The sequence below is a fragment of the Ptychodera flava genome, chromosome 10 (assembly GCF_041260155.1).
Source record: "Ptychodera flava strain L36383 chromosome 10, AS_Pfla_20210202, whole genome shotgun sequence".
Lineage (NCBI taxonomy): Eukaryota > Metazoa > Hemichordata > Enteropneusta > Ptychoderidae > Ptychodera > Ptychodera flava.
The window spans coordinates 31,404,057-31,420,375 of NC_091937.1; the positions used below are offsets into that span (position 1 = coordinate 31,404,057).

The 16,319-nt window shown below is 40.6% G+C and overlaps 1 protein-coding gene across 1 annotated transcript; it reads right to left on the bottom strand.

The window, feature by feature from the left end:
• Positions 1-6: 6 nt before the first annotated feature.
• Positions 7-14,981, bottom strand: LOC139142508 (uncharacterized). Its single transcript, XM_070712462.1, has 7 exons — positions 14,521-14,981; positions 9,199-9,306; positions 8,563-8,730; positions 8,040-8,153; positions 3,537-3,707; positions 2,321-2,619; positions 7-992 (listed from the first exon to the last, which is right to left on the bottom strand). Exons 1-7 carry the CDS (start codon positions 14,894-14,896, stop codon positions 774-776), a joined length of 1,455 nt encoding a protein of 484 aa, XP_070568563.1. The 5' UTR covers positions 14,897-14,981; the 3' UTR covers positions 7-773.
• Between the last annotated feature and the right edge of the window lie 1,338 nt (positions 14,982-16,319).

Below are 16,319 nucleotides of genomic sequence, written 5' to 3' on the forward strand. Positions count from 1 at the left end.
GAAATATATTGTTCTCCAGATTTTAGCCGGCAGCCAGCAAAATTTTAATGAATTATACCCAATAATTTTGTTACCATGAATGCTGAGTAAATATAGGTCACCAGAGGTGAACAATAATTATCGTTTTCAAATAATTGATTCACTTTCGCATGATACAAAAACAATTGCTGATGAAAAGTAGCTGTAATATTTGATATTTTCAGCTCTGTTGTCAGGGACATGCAGCTGTATACGTAGGTTGATTGTTAGTCTACGTCTGTCGTTCCGGGTATACCATGCTCCTTAGCTTTGCATTTCTTCTCTGAAACAGCTGCTTAGAAATCTTGCATCTGTGGACGACAAGTCACTCAGGATGACCACATTGAGATTGTTAAACTGAAGACGAAATTTGTATATTCAAAAGGTTTGGGAGGCTGATCTGATTTTCTTATTTTTCGGTGAAATGGATGTAATAGCTCTGGTCTGTCAGCTTTCAAATTTGATGTGCAATTGTGAAAATTACTGTAAAATTCGCAGGTAGGGCAACGTGTGTTTCATATCTTTTCTCTGAAAAAGTAAATGATGAAAATTCAAAATGTTACAACTGCAATCCGTTTAAGATATAGATTGATTTATAACAGTATACCAGCGAATCTACTTTTCAATTAGTGGTGTTTCTGTAAGCAATACTGCCCTCTATTTTGAGTTGGAGAGGTCACTCTATTGAGGATCATCTCTTGGACTAGCAATTTCATCATATTCGCCCGACTTCTTCGTTACCATGGCAATACCGCTCAGATCCTATCCAAATTGAGGACCCATTCATCTGCCGAGCGTGTTGAGATGAACGACATGATTGGTCCAAAGCGTTGGTGCAGATACTTCAGCAGGCCCACAGTGTTGTAACCGCCCCTGTCATTACCGAAGCCATACACTTTGTGATTCAGCCCCTCCAGTGAGACTATTCCACCATTCCAGTACTTGATATTGCTGTTTGCCATGTCTCCCGATACCTGAAAGTCAACAAGGATTACAACGATTTCAAAATAAAAGGTATTGTTATATCCCTCTATAACTGTAAGTGCTTTTATATTAAATGCAGTGGACAAGAAATATGAAATGTTGGTGTTACCAGCTGCCTTAAAGACATGGCATGCAAGTATACTTCACCTTTGTTTTTAGCTCATATTTGGTATATGTATAAATACCAACTGCAAAAAGAGCTTATATGGTGAGTCAGTGGCGTCTGTTTGTATGTATGCATGTATGTATGTATGTCTGTTAGTATGTGCGGATGTACGTCCGTGGGACTCAAAAACTCCTAAATTGCCGCACCTACCATCTTATATTTGGTGTACAGGTAGACCCAGGGGTTGAGATGTGATTGGTTCAAATGAACACGTCATTGTCAAAAATATGCAAATGAGGTAAGAAAAAAGGAATCCGGCAAATGTGTAGGAGTGGTGGTATTAACTGAAACAGCCTACACATCGAAGTGAGAGGTTCTATCTGGCATGACCTTATTTATATGCAGTGTACCTTCTATGTGTGGGAGCGGTGGTAGTAACTTAAACAACCTGCACGCCTGACTGAGTCATTTCCTGCCATTGTTCATGAACTGATGCATATCGGCAGACCTACTCAAGCTAAGAGGGACTGTGTTGAAACATTCCTAAAGTTGACCTCCAGTACCTAAAGTTTCAGACCTTATTTACTTTTGTCATTCTTGTTTTTCTGGTTTAAATATTTCTTGAATGAACCAATTCAAACCAAATGTGAGCACACTGTCCTTGACGGTATTTTTATACAATCTTCGAGAGAATTAGCAAGTAGTCGACTATGAATACCGAAATATCATCATTCTCTTAATCAGCTCATAGTTGGTTTTCTATTACGGCAGTTAGTTTACAATGAAAAGTTCAAGCAGGTCAAACTTGCATTTAAAGAATATCTTTGAAATCAACCCAATCTGCAATTTTGTGATGAGCTTTAAAATGCAGAACTAAATTCCATCTTAAGGTCAAGAAGAGTGACATTATATTTTGATATGTTCTAAAAGGTGTTTAAAGTAAGTGCTTTGTCACAGTTTCGAGAAAGTGACAGAATTACAGGGAGATATTCTTGCTTTTCTTATATGCTCAGGTGTAGTCTGCTGCCTTTTGATTGGTCAGGATGTACTGCACTGTTTTATATTAGCGAACTTATTATAGTGTTTATGTATCAGTGTGTGAAAGAGTATTTGCACGTGTGAGTGTATATGGGTGCCGAGCTGCAAATCTAATTCGTTGTGCTTTATATCCCCCACCTAAATATGATCATTATTGAAATAGAACTGTCTTACCAGAATAGCTTTCTCAACAACCATCCCAGTGACCGAGAAAGTTACATTCCAAATGATGGCTTCAACACTGCAGAAAACGAGAATAATGTCCTTGCCGTCTCCGGGGCCGATCCCGTCAATTGTGACTGTTACAGATGGGCAGCTTCCGCATGTACCAACGGCGATGACGATGAGGTTATAAAAGTCATTCTTGGCATAGCAGCTGTAAATGTCTTCCACCGGCTGGTTTTGATATCGGGGTAAAGCTACATTGTCTGCTTTGCTCTGGGACAGTTCAATGGTACACGTGGTTACGTTTGCTGGAGTGAAAAAGTGAACATTATCAGTCATATGTGATGATGAGGTCTTTGTCGCACGATGGCGAGTCAAGAAAGAACTTCCAGATAATAAGTCATTGTGAATGACATAGTGCCCACTTGGGTAATGAATTTGGAAATCATTGACGGAAATGATAGTCATATTTGATTGTATCATAGAACAAATCGACTTGCTTAGGAGTAATCCTAATACCAAGTTTAAAAAAACTCGCTCCAGGCCTCCCCGAGAAATTTGCGTGAACAGACACATGAACGGACACACGCACACACAAAAGGACACTACCAAACCTACAAGTCCCCCCGGACTTTGTCCGTGGGGACGAAAAACATAGTGACATTGCGAGTAATTTCGTTTTAGCACCGCAATTTAAATGTCGAAATAAGATCTTTTCAGATATACAATTAAATTTTGATAGAAAATTATCATTGTGTAGTTGTAATGCTAGAATTTTACACCATAAATCATTCTAGACTTCAACTTGATGGCACTTGGATGTGAACTGTAAGCCAGAGGGAATTTCTGACTCCCTTTCTGGAAGGGCAACTTTTCGACCTTTCGCCTCTTTGTGCTTCAGCTGGTGTCAAGTGTATGGTGTAAGCTAACTGGATGTTTATAGTGGGCTTTACACTTCTTTGTAACTTTCTGCAGGAATTACAAGGAATTACACATATATTGGCAAAAACTTCACACTTTCGTGCATCAAAAAACTGTAGGCCTAAATATTAAATGTGCGATTATTATATCTAATAAATGAATGAGAGGCCTGTAGTATTATTATACATAATGTAGAAAATTAAAGGCGGGAAAGTGGTATTGACTGATTTGTACGTGCGTTTATACAGTGCGTATACGCACGCATTGGTACATGAAACCAGACTGATAAAATCCATATGCTTACGTAGACACGTGCAGGTAGAGTAGTCCGGATGAGGACACAAGCAGACGCCATTGACACATTCTTGGCCTATACTTTCCTCAGCGGCACAAACGCCATTTTCACAGGTGTCCGTCATACTGTCCGTTCTGTTACAGAGCGATTCTTCTGGCGTGTGACCGGGGTTTTGAATGTCTACGGGAAGAAACGCATTCCTTAACAATTTCCAACGAGATACGGGTAATTGGTTATATTACAGCAAATTTGCATAATATTCAGAGCAAAAAAACAGTAAACTCAATGATAAACAAGGCAGTATTGCTGAAGGCAATGAGTACTTGGGCCGTGATAGAGTAATTTTGAGGACAATATATACTACTATTCAAATATGGTCTTGAATTTCCTCCTGTCAATTAGGCATTTGATTAACTGGTTATTAAACGAAGCAATGGCATGACAACGGCAAAATATGTCTAGCAACTTTTGTGGAGTTTGAGGCAGGGGTTCTTTATTTATAGTGAAATTGCTTAAACTCCTTAAATATTCAAATTACAGCAAATTTCTTTTGTTCTCAATGGTAGATGTCTAATATTTAGATGGGCATATTTAGATTTCTACCCTATAGTTATCCCTATTTACCAAAATCGGACATCCAGCTCTATTGGCTTGCTCAGAATTAGATATGCGCATAATTAATGAGGTACAATATGTGGTGTCATAAGGTGTCCCATCATACCAAATATGAAGGGTGTAGCACTTGTGGTTACTGAGTTGTGGACAAATATATATATTTGAGGTCAAAGGTCATTGAGGTCACGTGACATTTTGTCATAATAATTGTATTGCTAAGTTATTCCTATATACCAAAAATCAGACCTCTAGCTCTATTGGCTCGCTCAAAATTAGATATGCGCATAATTGATGAGGTACAATATGTGGTGTCATAAGATGTCTTATCATACCAAATATGAAGGGTGTAGCACTTGTGGTTACTGAGTTGTGGACAAATATATATATATTTGAGGTCAAAGGTCATTGAGGTCACGTCACATTTTGTCATAATAATTGCATTGCTAAGTTATTCCTATATACCAAAAATCAGACCTCTAGCTCTATTGGCTCGCTCAAAATAAGATATGCGCATAATTAATGAGGTACAATATATGGTGTCATAAGGTGTCCTATCATACCAAATATGAAGGGTGTAGCACTTGTGGTTACTGAGTTGTGGACAAATATGTATATTTGAGGTCAAAGGTCATTGAGGTCACGTGACGTTTTGTCAAACAAATTATATTGCTAAGTTATCCCTATATACCAAAAATCAGACCTCTAGCTCTATTGGCTCGCTCAAAATAAGATATGCGCATAATTAATGGGGTACAATATGTGGCGTCAAAAGGTGTCCCATCATACCAAATATGAAAGGTTTAGCACTTGTGGTTACTGAGTTATGGACAATAATGTATATTTGAGGTCAAAGGTCACCAAGGTCACATGATATTTTGTCAAAATGTCTGAGATATCTGTGTGAACCGATGGACTCACTGATGGACTCACGGACGGATATGACCCAATCTATAAGCCCCCTGGACTTTATCCGTGGGGACAAAAAACTGTGTCACTGCATCCTTTAGGCAATATGAATACGATGAGAAACTAAATTTTTATTTTTCTTGGCCTTATACATGGGAGTCTATGGAGGTGTAAACTAAAAAGTCCTCTAACACGGCCAAATTCGATCGCATTGTGAAACAAATCGACGTGCATCTGTATGGGGTTGGGTACTATTCTTGTGCAAAGTTTGAAAGAAATTGACCAGGGCATGTCTGAGATATCTGCGTGAACGGACGGACGGACGGCCGACGGACTGACATGACCAAACCTATAACTCCCCCAGGACTTCGTCCGTGGGCACTAAAAACAACGCAACAGTTATTACAGCTACACTGGCGGTAGGTTCATAGCCAGAGCCCCGTACGGTCTGCCGCCGTCGCTTGAAAACAATGTCATAAACCTGGCCATATGGGCAACTGTGTATGTGCAGCTAGCTGGATGCTTGACTTCCCGGAGAAGGCGAGCTGTCACGTTCAAGCTCAGGATTATTTGTCGATCAAATTTCAGTAAATTTACCTTACCTAAATGAATTTCGCCGAAGTTTGACAAAATTGCATCGATTTTTCAGGTTCATATCCGACATTTTTGAGTTTTGAGTGCAGACAGAAATAAGTTTTGAGGCAACATGGCTGCGACCCATGTTGACCCCTAGCCCTGCGTACGATGCTGTGTGCTACAGCTAACACACAGCATCGTACGCAGCGGGCTAGCGAGAGAGTTGCCGACATCGACGATTATTTACGAGAAGTGAATAAAAGACTGTCATTTTTGGAAGCGATCGAGTAGCTGAGGTGGGTGGGATACGACTTGGACCCAAGAACGCTGAATTTCGGCAGTAATTTGGCTTTTTACGTCAAGTCCCAAAATGGATTTGAAGTCACCGACCCTACGTACGGGTCTTTGCAGGGCTGTGGTGAGCGGGCGATTAGCTGTAGCGGAACACACAGCATCGTACGCAGGGCTAGTTCACCCCAACGTGAAAATGTGTTCGCGATCAAATTTTCATATATTTTTTTCAGAATTTTCGACAAAATCATTGCTTCTTAAATCTTTTGTAAAATATAAAATACTAAAATAAAAATGCGATGTGCCATGTCTCCAGATTTCTAAAATATCGTTCGTTGACCGTTCGACGGAATACTCATTTCGCAAACTTGTGACGCAGTTGAAATTCAATACTGACCGCCAAATAATCTTAATGAGACGAGATCATTCTAGACATCTTCCAAATTATCCAACCATTTGCGTTAGAGTTCAGCTCGCTTAGAGTATCATAACATTCTTCGGCCTTCGTTTAGATCGACCCTAATCTCTCCCATTTAGGAAATAAATACACAAGCCACCTTGACTAAACTTCGTGCACCATCCAGGACCAAACGCACTGCAAATCTGTCTTGACGTCATCATCTCCTTACATGGTAATCGGCATACCGTATTTTTTAGCAAAGGAGACACAGAATACGTCGGAGTATTCAGTTTCAAAACGTATTACATTGTGTGATGTTGTCAAAAAAAGGTAATGTTACTGCAGTGGTATAAATTACAAAACACAAAAGTTCAAATCAGTTTATTTTGGACTGGCTTTACCCAACATTTCATATTGTTTCGTATGCCAGATTTGACCACCTGCTTACTGGCGACCCCTTTACATGCAAATTTTGTGTCAAATGGTGTGTTCTCCTGGAAAAACAAACGTACGATTTCTATATGAAGGAGGCGAAATTTGCCCTCAAAACTCGAAACCACCCCTTTATGGGGTGTACCTAGCTATTTTGAACGAGCTTCTCGAATCTGCAGCTCTATTTCGAAATGATGGTCTGGTTTTCTCAGCTCAAGGATAAGTGTTCTCCATCGCTGTGGGCATTACTATTCTCAACTGGGGGTACAGTTTCCTGTCGTAATGTTTTTCATTGTGTCCGGGATATAAAACCTTTCCTCTTCACTCTTTCACTTTGATTAAGACTAGTCCACATCTTGTCAGCGATTAAACATGTTTCAAGTTTAAATGTTAAATTCTGGTCTCGAGCCCTCCTGTTCAACCAAACTGAAATTACCCCTCCCACTTTGGCTCGTCCAGTGGGTGTAGCAAGGGTCGTGCCATCGCCTAGGAAACGGAGGGTGCATTAATTGTTGCATTTCGATCCACATTTTGATTATATTCAGAAGATTTTGTGGCAAAAACTCAGATAGAGAAGCATTAATATTCACATCTCACTTATTCAAGACTGGCTGAGAGCAGCACTTCCATTCAGTTAACATCATTACGCCATTTATTATGCCAAGAAAGATGAAGCCCAGACATTTTGCCCTCCCTGGTGTCAGCCAGAAATGGTTATACCTTACAGAGTTTTTTCCCACGGAATGAAAACAAATGTACTTGGGCTGAGGCCCAAGTACAATAAAACATCTATATTTCAGTCAAAGTCCGTTTTTTAAATTGGTTTATTATCCACATTCGTGATCCGAAGTGTAGGGAAAGTAACATTTCAGATTTTGTACAGTTAGAAGAAAGTCACGCTTCGAAAAAGATTCCCATCAGCTGACTTCGTTCACTAAACTGAATGAGGCTATATAAGGAACATACGAATCGAAGGCAAATTGTATTGGACAAGCGCTTTCGCACGAGGCAGATGGCATTTTTGCCGAAATCAGAAAGCTGAACTTGAAATTTACATACATGCAATTTCATCATCATTTGAGCACAGCCAAATGAGGTCGATAAGCTCCGTGTTCTTTTTTTTCTGAACACGCGAATAGCTGTACATAATATCTTGTCTTTGACAGACTCAATTCGGTTTTCTCCAAACCATCTGTCGCAATCATGAATACTCCCTGATATACTTTTACGTCCACATCAGATAATTAATATATATATAATATGTGACATAACGATTAACCGAGAGCACGCACTTGTTTCACAATTGGTGCCATTGAATCCAAAAGGGCAATTGCACTTGTAACTGGATATCAAGTCTCGGCATGTTCCGCCATTTTGACACGGGGAAGACAGGCACTCGTCAGTATCTGAAAGAAACAATGTGCATTTATCTTAAGCATCCCCCTTGTTTAGGATTCAAGGTGTTGAAGGCAGTGTCTAACATAAACATTGCAGTTTTAAAGAGCTACAGCGATTCCACAGGACTTGTTGGTGCATCGATGGAAGTCTAGAAGGGACTAGTTCGCTTCTGTTCAGAGAATTACTAACCGTTTTATTCATAGACGTTTGACTCCTTGATGCGAACGCCCTTTTTGCGCTCTCTCTCTCTCTCTCTTCTCTCTCTCTCTCTCTCTCTCTCTCTCTCTCTCTCTCTCTCTCTCTCTCTCTCCCTATAAATTCGGACGTCGACTACTCCACTGAATGGGTGTCGCCAAGTACAGATTCGGCTCGTATTAGAAATATTTCTAAAACATCTTCAACAACTTTCCAACAAACCTTCTTCATCACAAAAGCAGGGCCGATGGCCACCAAGAAAAAAGTTCCCAGCTTGATTCCAATACCGACAATGAGGGCAGCAGACGGTGTATCCATTCATGAAGGCAATTACGTTACCACTACATTGCAGACACATAGATCCTCTCCAGCAAGCGACCTTGCCAGGTGCTAAATTCAAAATAAAATGTTTCGATTGTAATTTAGAGTGGTTAGCCTTCACCGATGCTGTTGTACTGAAAATCAAAGATTGATTGTCCGGCCCAAACGGCCATATAGACCAATTAGCGCCAAAGGCACGAGTGTACGACCGATACATGAAATCGAAAATTGTTGATCAATCATGGTGAGTTCTGTGTTCGGTGTATTTATGTTCAGTTGAGCTATAAATGAGTGAATTGAAATGTGTTGTGGACTGTGCTCACGCATTTTCAGCGATGAATTCTGAATTCGAAATAATGAAAATGACGGAATATCTGCACCAGAGTATAATTAGCTATGCAGCTCGTCGAGCGAATCATGACAGTTTCACGTGACATGCGGACGCGACTGGCAGGCACACTGAATATCGGGAGAGGGAGCAGTGCGGGATTGGGAAAATATTCGATGGTGAGGACCGTAATATGACTCATGACTTACGTGTTGTACAGTCATTTCCCTTCCGTCCATTGCGACAGAGACAACGATAGCCGTTCCCTACTTCCACACAGGTACCACCATAGCGACAAGGTGAAGACAGACAACCGTCTGTGGGTGTGAAAAACACACAAATCATTTACGTTTCGCCACAGTCTCTCTATCAACAGAGAGATTGTAGTTTCACATTATCTAATGTCGGTAACCATCGAGCCGAGTTACATATACGTAATACGTACATACAAGTTTCATGAGTAGTGTGCTTTATAATTGCCAATGCTTGTAGTCGCGTTTAAATGTCAACCATGCAACGATACGTCATACACAATTTAGAGAAAAGGGTCGACACTCTCTTGATCTTGGTTTTATATCCCCGCTCAACTTATGTATGTATGTATGTATGTATGTATGTATGTATGTATGTATGTATGTATGTATGTATGTATGTATGAAGCTTCGTCTCTCCTCCCCTCTGTCTGACAGTCTGTATCTCCCTCAAACTCTGAATATTTGCTTGCGCATGTCTATTGCCTGCTTAATATGTAAATCCCACTTTGTAACATTTTTAAAACACATTTTTTTAATGCCAACGGTCGATATGACTTGGCGACTGCGCGCGGATCGCGAGATATCATAAAAACATGTCATTTCCCGAGCGTATTTTTCACATCCCGAAGTTTTACGATCGTTCTAATTTTGACTCGAAATCCCCCGAAGGTTTGTTGTTGTGCTGATTGACGATATTCTAGGGAGTCTACAATAAGTTCGAACGACGCAATTAATTTACTTCCCACTGCAAAGACTTTATATACAGCATTATGCCTTTACCTCAGGTAAGTTTTTAAAAACCTTCTCCTTAGTTTTTGTCGTTTTCATTATTCTAAATCGGTTGTATTATATTTTTAACCAATACCACATAAACATCAGTCTTTACATGTCAAATATTAGCCGCCTCCGATGACTACATTTTGTCGTCTGCCACACAGTACGCCGCGCACGTGGTATGCGCGCGTGGAATGCGTATGGCGCGTAATGCATGCCAAAATTAACATCCGTTTTCTTACACCACTGACCGAATTTTTCCACTAGTCATCCACATTCGGCTTGCCGATTTCTGAACCCACTCACTGAATTATTCAAGTGGTTAGCGATTTCTGAACCCACTTTATCTGCATCCTTCACGTGGTCAGCGTTTTCTGAACCCACTCACTTACATTCAAGCGGTTAGCGATTTCTGAACCCACTCGCTGAATTCTTCATGTGGTCAGCGATTTCTGAACCCACTCACTGAATTCTTCATGTGGTCAGCGATTTCTGAACCCACTCGCTGAATCCTTCAACTGGTTAGCGATTTCTGAATCAACTCACTTACATTCAAGTGGTTAGCGATTTCTGAACCCACTCGCTGAATCCTTTAACTAGTTAGCGATTTCTGAACCCACTGACCGAATCCTTCAAGTGGTCAGCGATTTCTGAACCAACTCACCGAATCCTTTAACTACTTGCCTATATTCCGCTAGGCACCCCAGCAGACTTGATATTTTTTTCTATCATAATCCGGTCACTCAAAAAGAGACCCGTCAAATTCACTCACGGATTCTTAAGGTGGCTGACCATTACGCTAGGGGGTCTTTATCAAAGCTTGTAAGATGTGACCCGGAAATGAATCTTTACTGAGTTAGTAGCCTAATAGGTACTGAATCGCATGGTTCGCACTCCCAGCCCGCCTCACAAAACGTGAACCATTACGGACCAGAAGTCAGGCTTTCTTGACACACAAGACGAAACGTAATGACACCACCGTCAATCTACGCAAGCACAGTCGCTCTATGGATAGAGGGACTGTGACGCAAGTTTTGTTTTACTGTGGCGTCCATAGAAACCTATGCTCTTCGAAAAGGTCTGGTCAATCGAAACTGGAGACTCAGCCAAAGACGCGCAAAAGTTCGGCGAAATACTGGAAAGATATAAATATGTAAGTGTTTACAGATTGTTCCGACTATAATGAGCCGTGCAAACAAACGTCTTGAACAGCTAAACTAACGATGGAGGCAGTCGATTGTAAGCTTCATGCTAGGCATTGCACGTTGTGACCGACGGTACGGAGATCAAGTTTGCTGAATGAATTGAGAGAGAAAAACATATATCAATAAAAATTCAATATTTCACCAACGTAATCATTGAACTAGTCGTTTCTTCCATTATGCAGTAGGCTATTATGAAAATTTCGTTGAAAATAAATGACGGGACTGCTTCTGCTCCGTCTACTCAAACGAAGTTTGGTGTACGGCCGGGCTACGCTGTATGTACAGGATAGGCAATACATGTACAGCCCATCAACTTCGCATATCGTTGCCGTAATTGAAAATGCTCAGAAAGGAACAAATTATATCTTGAATACAGTATAAAAGTCTTACTTAGTAAATTTAAAAGTATTTCCAAATAATATCAAACGTAACGGGTATCTAATCCTCATAAGGACTACCGTAGTACAATTACCGGCTAGATGCGAGCACAACATTAATGGCGCTCCAGGCATGGTAGAAGTTCGAACACAAGGGAGATCCCGGCCGGCCTCACTGCAAAGTCGTCCCCGTGCACACCCGGCCCAACAGCAAACTAACCTCTTGGTTTGATTCTGTTGTTTACTTATTTTTTAAAGAATTCATGACACATACAGGGCTCGAAATTAACTTTTTACGCTGGTAGTCTACTTGGGCTACCATTTTCTGAAGTTGGTAGTCCAGTGACAATGGCTGGTAGTCCATGAATATTTTAGTTGAGGGATGCTGTACTCGTCCGAGTATAAGCCCGGTTCAGCAACACAAAAGCAGTAAGACTGGGGGCTTCAACTCGAGAAAGCCCATGTTATGTGTCACGAACGCTTAATTTTAATTTTCATGTACATTTTAACACTTTCTATCACTTTCAAATCGGCTAACACATCCAAAGAAATTGTAACTTGAGTAAAGAAAAACAGAAAAACAATATTCTCATGATCCTTATGAACGGCATGCCTTCTAACGAGTAAACTAAGAATAATACATTTATAGATCGACAACCATTTACAGAGATAAAAGACAGCGAAACGCAACCAAGCTTAACTGACATAGTGTTTTATATTACTTTCAAATCAAAGTGATTACACAATCTTTTGATATAGAAGTGACAGTTTTGTGAAATTTCAGCATCAAAACCGTCATTGCCAAAATATGTTGCTTCGATTTCGCAATCACCTTGCCGCTAATGCGGCAATCAGCTGAATTTTATTACTTCAAGTTACTCAATTTTGATAGTTATTTGCCTACAGAAGTGAGCCAAGTGCATATAGTGTCGTCTTGATTTTACATCGGTACCGGGAGTTCCTGTGTGACCTTGTGCAGGGTGCGCATCGGGCTCTGCCAACTTCAGTTTGAATAACCCGTATATAACGCACACATTGTACCAGAATAGAATGTCAGCCTCCTTCCCAAAGTTCTGCATCCTCTGAAACACAGTAACAGTACGTTTTTGAACAGAGAACAAAATAAAATCATTCGCAGGTCATTCAGCCAGCGACCGTGGACGTTTGCCCGGGCAGGGCGTGGCATGGCCCCAGGAATTTTTGGGACTGTTGGCTGATCCGGGTGGCTGATGAGAGCCTCTTATTATACGACATTGAACTATTCTAAGGTCTTAAAATACGTTAAGAACATTTCCTTTTATCGTTTCCTAGGACCGTTTCTTGTTTTAACTTAGTTAAATTACGATATTCAATTACCATATTGTCGTTTTTCTGAAATCGTACGATGACGAGAGCTGTACTTCTATGCGAGCTATCACTCGTGCGAGGCATGCTGCAAGACGTATACATGTGCGTTGTCAACAAACGCGCGCGGCAATCCAACTCGATCGGACAATATTTAGCGTTTATGTCACTACAGAAGCACAAATTTGGCTTATTTCTTCACTGAACAACATTTCAAGATGGATGAAAGGGAATAACATGTAATTTCGAACAAAAAAGGTTAAAAGTTAAAAAATAATGGGGCTCTAAGGCCAGGAAGAAAAAATAAAATAGAAATAATCCACTGACGGAGCGTGTTAGTTGGCGTAAACGCACTTGTTGTCGACGTAAAACTCAGAGGTCAAAGCTAATTTCGACCCCTTAGCATTCTAGTAAAAATTGACACCACAATTTTTGTGACGACATTTGACGTAGGCATGACGCTGTGTGACGTAGGAGTCTTGTTGAAGGTTCAGTGAGTGGGTTCAGAAATCGCTGACCACATGAAGAATTCAGCGAGTGGGTTCAGAAATCGCTAACCACTTGAATGTAAGTGAGTGGGTTCAGAAAACGCTGACCACGTGAAGGATGCAGTAAGTGGGTTCAGAAATCGCTAACCACTTGAATAATTCAGTGAGTGGGTTCAGAAATCGGCAAGCCGAATGTGGATGACTAGTGGAAAAATTCGGTCAGTGGTGTAAGAAAACGGATGTTAATTTTGGCATGCATTACGCGCCATAGATTGCAGTCTATGCATATCATGCGGCGGCCGCTATGTATCAACCGCACGTAACTGTGCTAGTCGCCTTTGCTAATTCTGGTGGAATCAGCAAAAATTGTTTTCGTTTACACGCCAAGTCAGTAAGACTCAGCTTTCTCCCACAGGCCATGACCGATCACCGACGCCAGTGGTACTGTGGCGTACAGCAGCGTCAGCGTAGACTCGTACTCCATAGCTTAGTTGACAATGGCCCCAGTGCCGAACGTTCGATGTTCGGAAGCTGAATTTAGGTGGGCCACCGGAATTCAAACTTTTACTTTTTTTGAAGACATGTTTTTATCGATATCTCGCGATCCGCGCGCAGTCGCCTCGTCAAATATCGACCGTTGGCATTAAAAAATGTGCTTTAAAAATGTTACCAAGTGTGAGTGCCACTTTAATATATAAATTATTTTTTTGTGTGCCAGAGCTTCTGTTAGAGAATGTTGAACAACACAATAGAAAATACTCAGTTTCCAGAGTCATGCACTTATTCTTGCAGAAATGGCTTGCTTTGCATAACTCTATAGCCTATTGTCTGAAGCATATAAAGTTACCAAGTTGGGTTTTACAAAAACATTGTCGGCGCTAACATATCGAATGGTTGAGAAATCTTCCTTGTAAAATTGAAAAGAAAGTTGTCGGACCTAACTGTTTTTTGGCATGCTCTTTACCGTCGCATGACAGCAGCACTGTAACTGGTAAACATTTAAAAGGGGTATGAAAATAGGTGAGTGGAAACAGACAAATGAACAGCAAAAATGGTGTACACGATTAATCATCCATGGTCTATGACTACCTCTACTGTACACAACGATGTTGTCGACATTTTGACCATTTCCAGCCTGGCCTCTAATTTCTTCCAGTTCCTTCCGTATATCACTGTTTTCACGTTGCAGCTCCGATACCTGGTCTTGTAAGTCGTTTGTCTCTGCTTTCAAGCCCTCGTTTTCGGTCTGCAGGTGCGACATATCCCTGACGGTGTTTTGTAAACTTGGGCAGGTATCTCCGTCCGGCTTCGGTAAAACGAAAATGTAGGAACATTGTCGCTCATCATCGACGCACCTTGAACTACTGTCGAGGCACTGAGTGGTTTTGTCGACGGTCGGCTGTTGAACGGTGAAATGTAACAGTGAGAGAGAAAACCAGATACCAAACTTAAGGTCTCCGTTCATGATTCCAGCGAAGTAACAACTTGCGGTCGCGGTAACTGTACGACACGGGAATTTCCTCAAACATACTTCCGCCACAAAACTTATCAAGCTTATTTCAAAGCTTTGAGGAGTGCAGCGCCCTCTACGGTGTAATAACATTGCTATCACCGATTTTGCCCATGCCATCATAGACGATTACGCTGATAAGATTTTGACAATCTCTTTGTAGAAAGGGATAGATAGGTCTAAACACGGAGTCCAATTAGAAGATCGATGTAATTAATGCCAACTTTTGTATGCCCGTGGAAAAGAGGCTTAGAAATATGTAAGGATATTAGCAAGCAACTTCCCCAAGAAAAAAATTAAAAGATTTTGATCTAGTTAGTGATAGCGTAAAGCCATGCTTCGCTAAGCTATATCAGCTGTAATTTTTGCTGTGTTTTTCGTCGTTTTTATTTTCTTTCATCAAATCTTGTACTGATACCAAAACGTGACAAATATCTATTGTTCAGCCTATCAAAAAATCAGCCTGTATAGTTATCATTGAAAAAGTTATTGTCAACAACTGAATTTAGGTCAGGACTTTAATTCAGTCGATAACAATACACCTGTAGGCGCTATATTGTACACAAAGCGTTGCGTTTTCAACGGCAATGCTTTATATTTTAAGATCGTTCTAGCCACGAAAACGACGGACTTGACTTTTGCTCGAACTTTCCTTGAGCGAACTTTAAACTATAATATTTTCAAAATCAAGGGGGTTACCGACTAAAGTTTCATACTACAGAAACAAATTAGCGATTTTTGCAATTCAAAATGGTCGCCATGCCCGGCCAGTGTTAACTCTATGTGGAAAAATAAAATTTTCGATTTCGAAAAACTAACACGGTGAAAATATTTCTTACTAAAACTTGAAGAGCTTTAAAATGAGCCCCTACGGTAATCAGGAAAGAATGAAAATTTGAGCGTCTCACCTTGGCGCATTCTACCTTATGATACTTTAAGAAGAGTTCGAAAATTCACTTTTATCATCAAAATATACAAATTATGAAAATTTCAAAACTTACAGCTATTGTGCTCTAACATGTATTACGTAGTATTAAAAACAGCGGAATTTATTATTTGTGTTGTCGCAAGTATATCAAGAACGCCTTGTCTATCTTATCTTGACAGGAAGGAGTCGTGAACACACACGGATGAAATAGACACTATCCTGAAATGGGGATACGCTTTCATTGGACCATTTGACAGCATACATCTGAATGCTGAAGGGCTCTGAGGCAATTGCAATATCGGCGATCTCTGTGTCATGGTTTAGCATGACTGTGTTATGCTTCCAGTAGAAGTTATCAAACAAACGAGGATTTGTGACAGGGCCGACGATTTCACGGCCCGGCAGTCGTGAATATCATAGCAACACAATTTCATAGCAGCAGCATCTCTA

Coding starts and splice junctions, on each gene's coding strand:
- LOC139142508 (XM_070712462.1), bottom strand. CDS start 14,896: ATGAACGGAGACCTTAAGTTTGGTATCTGGTTTTCTCTCTCACTGTTA. Junction 2,620..3,536: donor CTCTACCTGCACGTGTCTAC/GTAAGCATATGG, acceptor TTTTCACTCCAG/CAAACGTAACCACGTGTACC. Junction 993..2,320: donor TTGTTGAGAAAGCTATTCTG/GTAAGACAGTTC, acceptor GTTGACTTTCAG/GTATCGGGAGACATGGCAAA.